The sequence below is a fragment of the Halictus rubicundus genome, unplaced genomic scaffold (genome assembly GCF_050948215.1).
Source record: "Halictus rubicundus isolate RS-2024b unplaced genomic scaffold, iyHalRubi1_principal scaffold0101, whole genome shotgun sequence".
Taxonomy (NCBI): domain Eukaryota; kingdom Metazoa; phylum Arthropoda; class Insecta; order Hymenoptera; family Halictidae; genus Halictus; species Halictus rubicundus.
Window position 1 is genome coordinate 727,221 of NW_027488642.1, and position 17,517 is coordinate 744,737.

The 17,517-nt window shown below is 31.8% G+C and overlaps 1 protein-coding gene and 2 long non-coding RNA genes across 5 annotated transcripts; 1 reads left to right on the top strand and 2 right to left on the bottom strand.

The window, feature by feature from the left end:
- The first annotated feature begins 6,402 nt into the window (after nucleotides 1-6,402).
- On the top strand, nucleotides 6,403-7,682 carry LOC143363713 (uncharacterized). The gene is made up of 3 exons (XR_013083894.1): nucleotides 6,403-6,471; nucleotides 6,975-7,088; nucleotides 7,545-7,682. It is a non-coding gene; the product is annotated as an uncharacterized LOC143363713 (long non-coding RNA).
- Nucleotides 7,683-7,959: 277 nt separating this feature from the next.
- Nucleotides 7,960-11,600, bottom strand: LOC143363712 (uncharacterized). Its single transcript, XM_076804257.1, has 5 exons — nucleotides 11,347-11,600; nucleotides 11,206-11,274; nucleotides 11,030-11,122; nucleotides 10,805-10,909; nucleotides 7,960-8,439 (listed from the first exon to the last, which is right to left on the bottom strand). Exons 1-5 carry the CDS (start codon nucleotides 11,441-11,443, stop codon nucleotides 8,171-8,173), a joined length of 633 nt encoding a protein of 210 aa, XP_076660372.1. The 5' UTR covers nucleotides 11,444-11,600; the 3' UTR covers nucleotides 7,960-8,170.
- Nucleotides 11,601-15,651: 4,051 nt separating this feature from the next.
- LOC143363709 (uncharacterized) lies at nucleotides 15,652-17,278 on the bottom strand. 3 transcript variants are annotated; one of them, XR_013083889.1, is made up of 4 exons: nucleotides 17,069-17,278; nucleotides 16,848-16,905; nucleotides 16,384-16,446; nucleotides 15,652-15,903 (listed from the first exon to the last, which is right to left on the bottom strand). It is a non-coding gene; the product is annotated as an uncharacterized LOC143363709 (long non-coding RNA). The 3 variants fall into 3 exon arrangements; XR_013083888.1 differs by lacking the exon at nucleotides 17,069-17,278 and having other exon boundaries at nucleotides 16,848-17,005; XR_013083890.1 differs by lacking the exons at nucleotides 15,652-15,903; nucleotides 17,069-17,278 and adding an exon at nucleotides 16,091-16,198 and having other exon boundaries at nucleotides 16,848-17,005.
- Nucleotides 17,279-17,517: the final 239 nt, after the last annotated feature.

A 17,517-nucleotide genomic window follows, 5' to 3' on the forward strand; every position in this document is an offset into this window, starting at 1 on the left:
GTTATAGTTTCACTACACGGCACACTATTTTGAGTATATAGGCATTTCAAACAAAATTCATAGCTTCTGAGCTAATACTTATTGAACTTAACAACTCCAGTATTTAAAAAAAAATACATATATTCATATATAGCGATCTCAATTTTCTACTAGATAGAAAATTTTTCACTAGTTTTTTCAATTTATATTTTATTCTGATCTGATTACTGACTAATTTTTCTATAAAACTTTTTATATGTATTTATATGTGTATTTGTTATATGTATTTATATATTGTGGATTTTAATTGTATTCAAATCTGATAGTATGCTGCATCTGTGAAAACATGAAAGATACATACAGAATGTACAAGTCTTATTCGTTTTTCTGTTATTATATGCTCACTTATGTTTGGAATATAGAACGTAAATGCCCAATTGTCGTGTAATAGATCTTTACTATCATTTACTCTTTATTAGTGCAAAATTGTATATACCTAATTCTGTTTTTACACGATAGATACGTTCCCGAAGAAAATTCGTGTACATTTTTTTATACGTATTCTTCGGGAACATATCTATCGTGTAAAAACAGAATTAGGTGTATATTATTTAGATGAAAATGTTCTATTTTCGTGCATGTGAAAGACTTCGGAATAAAAAAATATATATGAGTGAAGTAAGTAATAAATAAATAAATGAACCAATCCTAGCTTTACACACGGTCTCTGCAGTCATTTGTTTTGTCGTTAACTTTCGTTTGTTTCAGATACTTCTGTTCGTAACTTCATACATGTTCATTTGCTATTCAATTCTCTTATAGTGGTTTGTATCATTTATATTGTGCTACTTTCACTGTTACGTGCTGTTTTAAAAATGGAAAAACTTCCCGGAAAATCCGTCGGTAGCTTTATTTACGTATATAATAATTATACGTATAATAAAGACAATCGCACAAAAAATATTTTTCGCTGTAATACACGCCGTACTACGGGGTGTCGCGGGGCAATAATGGACGTCGGTGATGGTTGTATTAAATTGTTACACGATCACAATCATTTGGAACGAATGCATACAATTGATCAAGAGAAAATGAAGCACGAAATGCTTCAGCTTTGTCGAGAAACGGCGTTTCCATTAAAGCAAATATTCGACGATGTTTGTAGAAAGTAAGTATTAGTTTCTAGTATTTATTAAAAAGTGTGCACTGTAAAATGTAGTCTTTAAATTATGTATGTGTATATAAATTGTGGATTAAGTAATTTATTTTCTTTTATGAAAGATATCCTGACGCTGCATCTGTGCTTTCATATAATAGTGTGAAAGCCACACTTCTTCGTGAGAGACAGAAAAGTTGCCCTCCCATTCCACCTTGTTTAGCTGCTTTATACGAATATTTAAGAACCTCTTCTTTTATGGAAAATATTTATAAAATAATGATAAGCGATGGAGATGGTAAAGTAGCAATTTTATTTTCCACTGAATTGCTGTTGCAGACCCTTAATACCTCTCAATGTATTTATGCTGATGGTATTTTCTCTGTAAGTAACATACAGATTGGTATATGTGATTTAATTTTATGAAGTATGTAAAAATAGATAGTGTTCGAAGCAGTAGGAGCAAAATTAACATTTATTGTCAATATGTTGTTTTATTAGTACATTGTAAAACATAATTTTGATATATTTTAGATTATAAATTACAGTTAATTACAATTAATTTATTGCTCTCTGCTCAATTCGCTTTTATGAGAAATGTTGATAATGCATTTTTCTATAAACATGTCTTTGTTGAATTTGTCTCTACTACATCAAACGTTTTACAATATTGAAAAACCAATGCTTCTCATATAAATGCACCATACACATATACTATATGCTTTTGTATAAAAAAAAGTAATTTAGACAAGAAGGGAGTGATTCCAAGAAGCTGCAATCTGGTATATTACTCGGTTTCTTTATTGATGAATGTGTGGAGCTTATATTAAAGTGACATACATTTTTTAAACGGACTGCTATGTAGTTTAATGAACCAATCCACGAAGCTTGTTGCCTTTTATGCAAAAATACTAAACCATTTTAAGTAAAATTGTGATTAATTTTCCATTTTCATTCGAGACCTACATCTAAAAAACATTACATTCTACATTCTACATTCTACATTTCTACATTCTAAAAAATGGCGAACTGCATCAAATAATGCAACAAAAAATATGTGATTCCATTTAAAAGAATGAAATTGACGATCACATGTCCTCTATGCGTTGATACGTAACAAAATGTACTTATCAGAATGTTGTTTCCAGGAGACTATACACTTGTCCAAAGTATTTTTCTATGGAACATATATTGTATGAATAATTTATATTTATATCATGATATACATAGTTATTTTATTTTTTAAGGTTTTACCTACTCGGCCACCTATAGCACAGTTATATATTATCCACATTCAGTATATGGATACTGTGAGTACAACAATTTATGTAAATATATTATTTTAATGCACTTGTGCAGTGATTACATTTGTACAACTAGTATAGAGATATGTATACATGTTTGTCCAATATTCCAATTTATACTTATGAAAGCTTTATTTTAAAAGGGAGTTGCTACTGTTTTCGTACTGTGTGAGACATTAACAAAGACTATGTATACAACACTGTGGAGCAAAATTAATGAATTATCTCCTATGCTTAATAAGAATTTAAGAATGACAATGACAGATTATGAAATTGCAGCAATGAACACATTGCAGCAACAATTTCCATTAAGCTGTGTAAAAGGCTGCTGGTTTCATTATAACCAGGTTTGTATACAGAGAGGTCCGTTTAAATAAGAAGACCTAAATGTCTCTTCAGGTTATTGCGATGCAAAAAATATTTGTTACGTAATGTGCATGGAGTCAATGGATCAAATATTTGGCACGAATATTTTTCTCCGAGGGTCAGTTTTTTCGGAGTTGTCAAGGTCATCGATGTTTTTTGATACATAACTACATTTTTATTTTATTGCATCTAGTAACTGATGGAAAAATACATTCAGATATGTATAATGACATGACCTTGATCCTCGAAAATTGGCGTTCCTTTGCGCGGACCATCTCTTTTGGCTATTGTGATGCAAAAATATTTGTTGCGTAATGTGTATATCATCAATAGACCAAATATCTGGCAAGAATATTTTTTTCCTAAGGTCATATTTTCGGAGTTATCAAGGTCGTCCATGTTTTTTGATACATAACAACATTTTTATTTTATTGCATCGAGTAACTGATCGAAAAATACATTCAGATATGTATAATAACATAACCTTGAGCTTGATCTGAAGGTAAAACTTTAATTTTCGAAGATCAAGGCCATGTTATTATACATATCTGAATGTATTTTTCGATCAGTTACCCGATGCAATAAAATAAAAATGTAGTTTTATATCAAAAAACATCGATGACCTTGATAACTTCGAAAAAAATATTCATGCCAGATATTTGGTCCATTGATGATATGCACATTACGTAACAAATATTTTTTGCATCGCAATAACCTGAAGAGACATTTAGGTCTTCTTATTTAAACGGACCTCCCTGTATAATAATATTCTAGAAAATATACAGGGTGGCCCACCTAAGTAAGGCCACCTAAATATCTCCTCTAATTGTGGGGTTACAAAAAATATTTTGTATGCTATTTGAATGGTTTGAAAAAACCATTCTATTGCAAAAAAATTTTTTTTCTAGGGTAATTTTTTTCGGAGTTTACAAGGTTATCGATGTTTTTTTGCGTATAATTGTATAATTTTTTTTATTGCATCGTGTAGCTGATGTAAAAATACGTTCAGTTATGTACATTACATGACCTTGAAATGACCTTTGAGTTCAAAAATTAAACGGAAACGATAAATTGTCTATCGAAACTTTAGAGACGAAGACGTCGTTCGGGAATCTGTAAATACAACAGAGTGTAAATACAAATGTTTACTATGCGATTTGAAAATCGCCTGAATTACAGATTCCCGAACGACGTCTTCGTCTCTAAAGTTTCGATAGACAATTTATCGTTTCCGTTTAAGTTTTGAACTCAAAGGTCATTTCAAGGTCATGTAATGTACATAACTGAACGTATTTTTACATCAGCTACACGATGCAACAAAAAAAATTATACAATTATACGCAAAAAAACATCGATAACCTTGTAAACTCCGAAAAAAATTACCCTAGAAAAAAATTTTTTTTGCAATAGAATGGTTTTTTAAAACCATTCAAATAGCATACAAAATATTTTTTGTAACCCCACAATTAGAGGAGATATTTAGGTGGCCTTACTTAGGTGGACCACCCTGTATATACCTCTCATAGAAGATATAATCTTAATTCAATTTTTCGTGATAAAGGCTTTATTACGAAAATGGCGCTATTTAGGTCTTGCAGATGCGCCAACCAAAGTATTGTCCATGGCAATGACTTTAGCCTTGACTCCTGAAGACCTTTTTGAAAAAGGATTCTCTGAAATTCGTAATGAATCTGCTTCAATAATTCCTGAATATCCAGCAATAGAAACTTTTATTAAGTATTTACAAACTACGTGGCTACCAAAAATGAAAAAAGTTTCAGTACACGATTGTCCAATAAGAACAAACAATATATCAGAATCCTATAATAATATTGTTTCGTCAAAGTTAGGAAAAGGGAAAAAGAACGTATGGAAATTTTTGGGTAATTGTATTTTGTTTATATAAAATATTTGTATACTATTACGTATTTTCTCCTCTTCTCCTTCTCTATTACAGAATAAGAAAATGATCTGTTATTAAAGATAAATTAGTTCTTAACTTTACAGAACATTTGGAACAGCTACTAATGGACGAAGAAATTAAGGTCAAAAGATTAAGTACAGGACAATCGCTACGTCGTAAAAGCAATAACAAAACTATACTAAGGAACAATAAAATTGAAACATTACAGAAGCAGCTCGCTAATGGAAGGTTTGTAACACATAAATTTCTTAAACTGCATTTATTATAATTGTGTTCATAATTGTATTTATCACTTTTAGCTTTAATGATATTACAAAATATTTCTTTGGGCAGTTCCACTCTAAATTACATCGAACGTGTCTGTGGATTTTTATGAAATTTTGTAATATCTCGCTAGTCGTTCCTCGGCATTGTTTTACCTTTTCGAGTCATAAGGGTCAGAAGTTGAATATATATGTACTTCTTAAGAAAATATGAGCCTGCAGCATCAAACGGTCTTCTTAATGTTGTGCAAGTTTCAGGCAAGAGCATTAATAATTGTCAAAGTTACTACAGTTCAACCTTTGGTACCTTTGACAATCATTAATCTACCAGCTGGAAATGTGAAGACTATTCAGAAGAATCCTGTTAAAATTCTGCTCCTCAAGGTTATTTCAAATTTTGAAAAACAAAAATATTGTTTATAATAATTAAAAAGGACATAGCCGTATGTTACATTCTCTTGGTTAAACTTTATAACTTCACACACTTAATGTTGATATTTCTAACATTTTTTCAGTTATAATATTTTAAAAATAGTATTCATCAAATTTCGACTTTCATAACTAAAAAAGGTTAAACTGTATCGACGAACAAGTAATGGAATTTTGTTTCCACTTGGAGTGGAATTGCCCATTTATATTGTAAGAATGTTTCCTTATAAAAGATGTTTATACGTAGCCTGGTGTTTAAATAGGTTAACTTTAAAGGAATACTTATTATCTTTTTATAAGGGCAACAAGATAATAATGTACGGGAATGAAGGTAAAGTATTGCAATTATTATTAATGTAGAAAGTTAAATTATGAAAAATATGCAAGTCAAAATATACAAAAATTAAGTGTGTTTCTTATTTTTCAATATTTCTCTCTATATTTCAATATTATTAATAAAATTATTGAAAACAATTTTTTTATTACACCACTTTCATAATTACTGGTAAATGTATCTCCAATAATAATTTTTTAAAGACTTTCCAGACACTTATTTTGACTGTGCTAACAATTCAGTGGTTGCAACTGTAGTTGAGGAAGGCCAAGAATCGCGAAATGAAATCGCCAATAAAACGCAATGTAGGTTAACACATGGTACGATAAATATGAATAAATGGGGACTCTCCCACTTTCATAATTACTGGTAAATGTATCTCCAATAATAATTTTTTAAAGACTTTCCAAACACTTATTTTGACTGTGCTAACAATTCAGTGGTTGCAACTATAGTTGAGGAAGGCCAAGAATCGCGAAATGAAATCGCCAATAAAACGCAATGTAGGTTAACACATGGTACGATAAATATGAATAAATGGGGACTCTCCCACTTTCATAATTACTGGTAAATGTATCTCCAATAATAATTTTTTAAAGACTTTCCAGACACTTATCTTGACTGCGTTAACAATTCAGTGGTTGCAACTGTAGTTGAGGAAGGCCAAGGATCGCGAAATGAAATCGCCAATAAAACCCAATGTAGATTAGCACAAGGTATTGTAAATACATATAGACAAATGGTGACCTAGTTCCGATTGCGTTGCCCTTGAAATATGTTGTTAAGGTCAACATTTTGAACAACTCCTTCCTATACATATAATGCTAATGAATTCTCCGGGTGATTAGGTAAAGACAGGAATAATAACAGAATTGAGTTTCTCCTGTAAAAAGAGATTTTTAAAATTTTATTTTTCATGTTCTTATTTACAACTATTTACAAAGCTTACCTGTAAAAAGAGAAACGACATTAAACGTCAATTATTCCCTATGTCCTTTCCCTAATTACAATCTCTACAATTATTGTGAGTATTTGTTTTACTAACCTAATTACCAACGCGCAGTAAGTGCGCGGGATAAGTTCGGACTATGACCTTGACAACATATGAGAAGGTGAAGGTCATTGGAGCTGGGTCCCTCTTTGTCTATATTTACCGTTAGTAAGTACATTAAAGGGATACAAACATACATGGTCAAATTGTTTGTGTTTGTTTCTGCAGGTTCTCCAGAAATATGTTCTGAATGTGCTACTAATTCAATAAATTTAAGAACAGTTCGAAAAATACAAGTCCAAGTGAGGAAAAAACGTACGAAAAAAGTAATACAAGATAAAGGTACAATTTAAATTAAACCATCTGGACATACAATATGAGAAAATTGAAGGAATACTAAATATCGATGAGAACATTTACTTTATTGATTTTATCTCAACACTAATTGTAAACAATGCCTTTCTCTCTCACATAATATTAGACATAGCTTTGAGACACCGATTTGTCTTCCAATAGCATATATGTATATGTTGCAAATACTAATATGTAGATTTTCTACTTTTAGATTTTTTTAGAATAATTAAAATTACCCTTTTCTGTCGTATGGAGCTTACAAAATGTGAAGAATTACTTGTTTTGAGATAACTTTGCAAATAGAAGTATATCCTATTTTTTCATCGTCGTATCATATTTGAAATGAAAAGTAGGCCACAATTCAGTGTTCCTTGAATTTTTTTAATAGTATATTGTTAGAAATATTTAATTCTTATTCAATCAAAAGAAAAAATTCTTTTACAGTAAAAGAACTAGTCAACAAGAACATCGACCTTCGTCAGCCGCGTATAATTTTAGAAAAACTTCGAAATTAAAGTGTAGCAGATCTTTTTTATGTGTCGGGCTGAACAACTTTTTACACATCTGCCCATCGCTCGGACTTAGTTTCCGAGATAATTGCAAAAAACCATTGTTACATTTTAGGATCGCTAAAAGAGAGAGTGAATGGAAATTGGAAGAACTGGATGAATGAGAAACGGTTGAATTTGAAAGTAAGTGGAGTGGACTGTATAAATGTTGAAACTAGAACGTATGGATCTACTAATAAATAACTGTATTTCACTGGAAAATGATAGTCAGAAACAAATGTACACTGATGTTGAATAAAGATTAGATAAAGACTATTAACTAAATCGACTGTTAACTCGACGTTAACTAAATCTCGATCCTTCTGGCGTATCCTGAGTATAAAAATACTAAAGTATATTTGTCTAAAAACTTACCGTTGCTGAGATACTTGACTGTGTTCATTCCCTTAGATTCATTCTGGGACGTATTAGAGGATATGCTCACTACGTCAAATGTAAACATTATAAGGCTTCATGAAAACAGTCAAACATCTCAGCAACGATAAGTTATATATATATGTATCATGGAAGGCGCAGTGTCACATGTGTATTAAAATTATCATTACATGTGGGACATCTATTACACTCTAGTCGCATGATGCATATCATGCAGCATGCAAGATGACCACATGGAACGCAAACTTGTGTTGCTTTCTTAACAAAGCAGATTATGCAATACCCTTCTTTATGTTCTCTAATATCTTCTTTTCGATTATTATTATCATTACTGACTTGATTTTCCGTTTTATCATACCAAAATCTATCTTCAAGAATTTCATAAATGTCATCATCTAGAAAAATATAAATTGGATTGTTAATATATAGTATACAGGACGTCCCACTCAATTGGGATGAATTATACAGGGTGGCCCACATAACTCTGAACAGCTCAATATCTCGAAAACTATGCCATCGATTTTAAAGTTCTTAGTCTTAAATTGCATGGAACTGAAGGGCCTTTCTGACTACATAAACGTGAAGTGGTCTCCCTTCCCCTTTAATGGGGGAGGGGAGGTACCTTTGTAATTTTAAATGGAACCCCCTATAAAATGTTACATATTTAGATTCTACCGGAAAAAACAAGTCAATTTTGTCTGAAACATTTTTTTGTCAGATACTTCCATGATGAGATATAACAGTTTGAAGTTTCGAGTTGTAGGTACTTGAAGCGCTCGAAAATAGCGTTATGGAATTATACGCGCTTGTGTCCTTTGCTTATTCGTGAAGAAATAAAATGTACTTTAAATTAAATGTTCAAAATGTCCTCCACGGGCTTGTAAACATTTATTTACTCGAAACATCAAAGTTGTTCTAACACTTTTTAACATTTCGGGAGTCACTGAAGCGCAAGCGTCATGTATTCTTTGTTTCATATCCTCTTTTGTCGTCGGCGGTTCAAACATAACTTTGTCCTTTACATATCCCCATAAGAAAAAATCTAATGGTGTTAGATCGGGGGATCGAGGAGGCCATTGACGAGGTCCCCCACGATCTATCCATTTGTTCCCAAATTTTTCGTTCAAAAATTGCCTGGTGATGATTGCAAAATGTGGAGGAGCGCCGTCTTGTTGGAACCACATTTCTCTTCTAACGTGCAGTGGCACATCTTCCAAAAGCGCAGGCAAATGATTTTTTAAGAAATCACAATAACTTGCAGATGTTACAGTTTCTTGAAAAAAATAAGGTCCAATCACAAAATCTCCTATTAGGCCACACCAAACATTTAAAGACCATCGATGTTGAAAGGGAACACATCGCATCCAATTTGGGTTTTCCACGGCCCAATAATGCAGATTATGTCTATTTACATGCCCTGAATTCATAAAAGTGGCCTCATCGGAAAAAAGTATTATGCACAAAAAGTCATTTTCCACAACACCCTGCAGCCACTCACAAAATCTTACGCGGTGATCGTAATCTGCTATCGAAAGCTCTTGTGATAAAACCATGTGATATGGATGATACTTTTGCCGTTTCAAAATTCGTTGAATTGATGAACGACTAATACGTGATGTTTGTGCAAGTGTACGTTCACTAATATGAGGATTTAATGTAATTGCAGCAAGAATACTGGCACTATTATTTTCATTAGTGACAGCTTTAGGTTTATTGCGAGTTTTTTTACACAATTCACCGTGCTCGCGAAGCCGCTTTTCTAAATTATGAAATGTTGCATGACATTTTTTGATCCCATAACGTACAAAAAACACCTAACGTTAATAACATATTCACTTCTGTGTCAAAAGTAGCCATAATCACAATGTTACTGCTTGAATAACAGCTCTAAACTGAAAACATTTTCATAGATAAGTGAGTCAAACTCAAGAATTGTAAATATTGTTGTTTGTGTTTCTTCATGAATAAGCAAAGGACTCAAGCGCGTATAATTCCATAACGCTATTTCCGAGCGCTTCAAGTACCTGCAACTCGAAACTTCAAACTGTTAGATCTCATCATGGATGTATCTGACAAAAAAATGTTTCAGACAAAATTGACTTGTTTTTTCCGGTAGAATCTAAATATGTAACATTTTATAGGGGGTTCCATTTAAAATTACAAAGGTACCTCCCCTCCCCCATTAAAGGGGAAGGGAGGCCACTTCACGTTTGTGTAGTCAGAAAGGCCCTTCAGTTCCATGCAATTTAAAACTAAGAACTTTAAAATCGATGGCATAGTTTTCGAGATATTGAGCTGTTCAGAGTTATGTGGGCCACCCTGTATATTGAGAATCGTTAGTGCCACATTTTATAGAAAAGAAAATTAAATAGTGTGGGAAAGTCTAATTACTCATAGATTTTTTCCATCCAATTATACATTTAGCAATTGTGGATGCACTTTTTTAAAATGGTATGTACTATTTATTTGTGACATTTTAAAGAACACAATTTGCGTGTACTATATCAAAAAATAATATAATATGATGAGCGCGGTATTTAACCTTCCTCTATAGAATGAGCCCTCACCCAGTTCAAAATATGATCTTATAAGCTCAAACAACGACATAGCGCAGACTCATGTTTCGACCTAAAATCTCATAAGATTCCAGTTCCTTTCTAGTAAAAATCTGAAGGTATACTACCCCCTTATAGGTTCTACCTGGTTATAGTACACTTTGGCTCTATATAGGATACAGATATGTAAAGTCAAATAAATTACCGTCAATATGATTGCTGTCAAATTTGTCATGGAGATTTTGTGCACTTTGTATATTTACTATGCTGCTGTGTAAAATACATTGCTGGGGTTCGTTGAGATAATTTTCTACAAATATTAAACTTTATAAATTATTTTATATCAGGAAATAGCATTGAGTTCATAAAAACGCAACAAGTGAAAAATAAATTAATTCTTTTATGCTAACAAAAAAACATATGAAATTACCTGTAACTTTTGTATCTTTTGTTTTCAGAGAACCCGATGATGTCAAAGCCGTATTTGGTAACGTTCTTCTATCTTTTTTATGCACTCGTTCTGCTAATAATATATATTATTTTGAATAATATGTCGTATTTATATTGCAGGTTGTACGTACTATACAATAAAGCAAATTTATTTACCTTTCTCCACCGGTCCATAACTTATATCAAAATAATTGATATCTTCAATCTCATCATTAGTATCTTCATCTGTACAAGAAAAACATGTTAATTGTATGGAATATCTTCTATGCGAAGACATAAGATATATAAGCTACATACTTGCCAATGTGATAACTTTATTAATTTGAAAAGTTTTTTCATTATGAGTAAACATATTTAAAAATTCTTCTAAAGATAATCTAAAAATCATATACATTCAAATGTAAAATACACATACATATATGTATATGGACAAATAGTAAACATGTTAGTAACAAATAGTAAACAGTTGGAACTAGAGAAAAAGACACATACCTTCCAGCATTATATTCTTCTTGAGCACTTGTTATTTCTTTTCTATGATTAATATTAGCATTTGTACGACGTCTTCGAATATGCTATACCATTTTGCAATCGACTCAAGTCAAGCTCTTGGTCAATAAGCAGATCTTTTACTTTTTCTAAAAATGTAATAACATTTAATTATATATAAACCTCTGTATATGTAGAATAACATAAAGAATAAATTAAGTATAGTCACTAAATTATAAATAAATTCATGCCACTTATCAAAAATTAATTTTATGTGTATAATAAACAATAAAAGTAAAAAATACTGTACCTAAAAATGCCCAAATATTAATATTTTGTTTCCCCAGTTTTTGACATGCAATGTTGTGAAATGATTCTGCAATATTATTCGTACGTACTGGACAGTTGTGCACGCTGACTTGCGATGCTATGTTTAACCAAGTACGTCTCATATAGGTCATAAACAAAAGAATACCCGGAAACTTGCTGGATGCAATATCTGCTTCCTTTTGAATAATTGACAAACCTTGTTCAAATTTTATAGCAGGTATTAAAGGCAAAGACATTGCCATATGTACAACAGTATGAGGAGCACTATTTAATCCAAGCTTACGCCACTTTCGAAGAACAGCCTACAATATATAAACAGAAAACTAGAATTGTGTTAATACAAGTAAATGTATTATAAATAGCATTACAAACCTGACAATAATGGAACCAGCAGCCATGCATATCTGCACTGGGAAATAACTTGCTTAAGGTTTTAACAGCTGCTGTTTCATAATCGCTCATTATAAACTTTATAGTGTTTGGCAAATTGGGTATTATATTAATTATTTTTTCCCATATGGCAGTATATAAAGTAGCTGTTCGTTTTTCGCATAGAATAAGTAGAGTCGCAATACCCTAAAAAAATCATCTCATAATATTGAACTCATTTTAATATATAAAACTAATGCAAATTATGTTTTACATTATCCATGTAGCGTATGTGAACTGTGTACAGCTGTACTATGTGGGGTTTCTTCGGTAAGACCTCTAAGAAAACAAATATTACATAACGTACTATGACATATACACATTTTGGACTTACGACATATATAGTTTTCAGATGAAATTATTGGACTTGATTTCAAAAATTGATTACTAACTAAGATATGATTCTGAACAACTTTACCATTCATTTACCAAAATGTTCAGTACGACTTTAGGTATTAGTTATTAATGAAAAACTGACCAATCAGGAACAATGCACAGAATAAATGTCAGCATTATAGATTCAAGAATATAATGTGGAATTTTTAAACTTAAAGATAACAAATGTAAAAATGTTTCAGTCAAACATACAATATAACTATTATAATAAATGTTATATCTAATGTTAAAGTATAAAAGGAGGATGTTATAGCAGATTTATAACGGTATTACTATACTTACTGCAAAAGTTCCATCTACGTACAATTCTGTAGATTTACTCAATGCTTCAACTAAAATGTCAGATGACAAAATTATTGCGTTTTCCCCTTTTTCTGACACTGCATAGTATACATTTAAGTATTCCAGAGGTTGATAATTTTGAATCATTTCATTTAAGAGTATAAACGTCTCTGGTATTCGTGGCCGACAATATGCTCTTTCCCTTTGTAATGTTGGTCTTAATTTTCGAAAAGAGCAATGTGCTCCAGCATCTGGGTACCTGCAATTATAATCAAATTTATGTCCATCTCAATAAAATTTTGAATAAAAAAATGTTTGAAAACATACTTTCTACAAACATCGTCGAATATTTGCTTTAATGGAAACGCCGTTTCTCGACAAAGCTGAAGCATTTCGTGCTTCATTTTCTCTTGATCAATTGTATGCATTCGTTCCAAATGATTGTGATCGTGTAACAATTTAATACAACCATCACCGACGTCCATTATTGCCCCGCGACACCCCGTAGTACGGCGTGTATTACAGCGAAAAATATTTTTTGTGCGATTGTCTTTATTATACGTATAATTATTATATACGTAAATAAAGCTACCGACGGATTTTCCGGGAAGTTTTTCCATTTTTAAAACAGCACGTAACAGTGAAAGTAGCACAATATAAATGATACAAACCACTATAAGAGAATTGAATAGCAAATGAACATGTATGAAGTTACGAACAGAAGTATCTGAAACAAACGAAAGTTAACGACAAAACAAATGACTGCAGAGACCGTGTGTAAAGCTAGGATTGGTTCATTTATTTATTTATTACTTACTTCACTCATATATATTTTTTTATTCCGAAGTCTTTCACATGCACGAAAATAGAACATTTTCATCTAAATAATATACACCTAATTCTGTTTTTACACGATAGATATGTTCCCGAAGAATACGTATAAAAAAATGTACACGAATTTTCTTCGGGAACGTATCTATCGTGTAAAAACAGAATTAGGTATATACAATTTTGCACTAATAAAGAGTAAATGATAGTAAAGATCTATTACACGACAATTGGGCATTTACGTTCTATATTCCAAACATAAGTGAGCATATAATAACAGAAAAACGAATAAGACTTGTACATTCTGTATGTATCTTTCATGTTTTCACAGATGCAGCATACTATCAGATTTGAATACAATTAAAATCCACAATATATAAATACATATAACAAATACACATATAAATACATATAAAAAGTTTTATAGAAAAATTAGTCAGTAATCAGATCAGAATAAAATATAAATTGAAAAAACTAGTGAAAAATTTTCTATCTAGTAGAAAATTGAGATCGCTATATATGAATATATGTATTTTTTTTTAAATACTGGAGTTGTTAAGTTCAATAAGTATTAGCTCAGAAGCTATGAATTTTGTTTGAAATGCCTATATACTCAAAATAGTGTGCCGTGTAGTGAAACTATAACATAAAGGTGTCACAAAAGCTAGGATAAGTTGCATTTAACAACACACTTTAAAATGACATGCAACATACAGTATTCTAGAACGAGGATATATTATAGATACATTGATGGAAAATATAATGATGAAAATTTTTTTCTCAATACACAGAGGCAGAGAATTTTATTTTCAGTATCTCAATAACAGGTTCTCAAATCCTTGGTAGTCCTCAGAGAATTTTATTTGACACAGATTGCACCTGTAAAATATAATTAAAGAAATCACAAAGTATCATGTTCATTGCATTTGAACTAACTATTTACAGATAGAATTTACTTATCTCAAATATTTTAGTCAGATTTTAGCATCCAATTGGTATATATTCGGACTCCACCATAAATGTACAGAGTATACCGCTTGAAATTAGATTGATATTTTTAAATGCCTCCAAAATTACGCATATATATATATTCATTACACCATGAAGCATTCTGTACGAATGTCGAATCTTTTCAAAAGCGGCTCTTAGACCAAATATTATTACCATTTTGTACTTAAACAATGCAAGTTAAAAGTTCAAGAAACCATAGCTTTAGAAAATAAAATTATGTAACGACGTGTGATACTATTACACTGTGACAGGAGATGTTATGCCATATTACTTATTAACTGATAGATCCGTATAGGTAAGTATAAATAATAAACTTACGAGAGCAAAAATGATAAGTATTGATAAAAATGTATTCACAAAATGCTTAACAGCAATACAGAGTACGCTAATAAATGAAATAGCGTTAGAGATAGATATGTCGTAGATTTAAGCGTTTATTAGGTTAAGCATTTGCCGTTAGAAGTTGCCGGAGTCGGTTGCCGAGTGCTCGCGCGTGTATTTACATTGTAGCGCGGCCGAGACGTATGATCGGCCGCGACAGTTGGGATCGGTTTCCATTACGCGCGGCCGAAACGTTTGAGCGGCCGCGACAAACAAAATCGGCTTCCTTGTAATGCCTACACGTGGACGGAGTCACTCTGCGGAGTGGGGAAAAATGGGAGGCAAAGCCCTCGATGGCCCGAGATGGGGCGGCATATTTTGTTTAGCTCTCGAGGAATCAAGAGTGTCTCCGCAGAGTGAACCTGTCAGAGTAGCTCGACAACTCGAACTCGACAAAATGAAGCGCGCGAACGCGAGGACGCGACACAATGCTCATGAAACGACAGATATATAAAATAGATATACGGATTGGCGAATCAGGAGGATGTGTAATCACTAATAAATTAAAAATTAATATCACCATGTTTTATTCTTGATTTTCGTCTCGTACTGTCTTGAAGAATCGCCCATTAAATTGTCTCCAACATGTTGCCGATATATATGTATGTCTTGGACTAGATCGGACCACCGCTTTTCTCGTAAACAGTAAGTATTCCACAAAAGTGGCGGAAGAAATACTGCAGCATATCTTAGTGGCAACATAATGACCTAAAACAATTTTTCAAGAATTAATACATGTAACTATTATTTTATGTACATAAGTAAAGTTCAATATAAAAATATAATTATTGTAACATATATAACAAATACACTGGACTAGCTCTGAAAAAAAGATAAGTAAAATGTAAAGAAATACCTGAAACATGAAAGCATCTTTTACTATTAATGTTGTAAATAACATTAAATGACTTAAGGATTTCTGAAATAAATTAGGTAATACACCTTGTACTTACAAGTTTATTAATATCAATGGTTCTATCGTGATAGGTAGCGTCAAGAATCACTGTGTTTAAATCAAGAACACATAAAATATATTACAATTTAAAAATTCAATATTTTTTTGCTTATGCTTTTTCAAAGAGTTGTCGTTACATTTTAAATAAAAGACATAATTAAGGATCATTTGTCATATAAAAAAATTATTATTATTTCACTAACGTATATACACATTTGGTCAAATTATTACACCTTGTTAGAATGCTTAATCCCTTGCGGTCCACACAGTTCCATCTCATATAGTTTTAGAACTTGCTATAATATCATACAATTTAGCTTTAATCCAGATAAAATAAGTATATTAGCAATATATTTAGAACAGTGAAAACTAGAATTGCTTTCATATAATATTTAATTATGGGATTTATGTAATATGTAATTATGGTATTTATATAATATGTAATTATGGTATTATTCATGAATGGAATATGAATATGTAAAATACGCGAGCAGTTGTGCAAAAATAACATTTCTAGACTAAGTCGACGTAAATAGGACCGCAACAGGTCAATATACGCATTTTTAAGAGCAACTTAATATTCGTGTACGTAATCTTGTTTGCCAATCACTATATCATCAGTAAAAAGAAAATAAAATAAGCCACATAGTATCTGGTTTATTCTATCCGTACCTTTTTGATAGATAGAAATACTTACCTTACTTAATCTGATCAAATTCTAGCTCCCAAATTATGTATTCTCAATCCTTTTGAATCTGCTGCAACATAAATATTTTTTCAACTATTTACAGCTTCTTCATGTTCTTCACTATTTACATGCGTATATTACGATCATTTAACAAATATAGTACTTAACATAACACTTGTGACACAGATTGTACACAAAATAAATTACTTAAAACCGTAGCATTTTCTCACATTTTTATCAACTATTCATAATTTAAGCACATCTTACACAGTCACCTATAAAATTAAAATCACTGACAAATTTTGATACTTTAGACACATTCTGCATAGAAGGTATATAATCATAGACTATGTAATCACACAGCACAACACAAGATGATAAACAACAGTTTGAATTCATTCTGTGCGCAATCTATCGTGAGTACAATTTTACATGTGCGTAACTCAGCGTGTGCGTCTTAACCATGTGGGCAATCCTTGCGTGTGCGAAAACCCACTGTGTCCAATGTTACTGTGTCCAAAAAAACCGTGTGTCCAATAATACTGTGTCCAAAAGAACCGTGTGCCATGCCGTCGTGCGCAATCGTCTGTGCGCAAAAGACGGCCTCTCATACCGTCAGAGTACCGTCACGCAGCCGGCCAGGCGATCGAGCGTCTGTCGTGTGCGCACGTAGCGACAC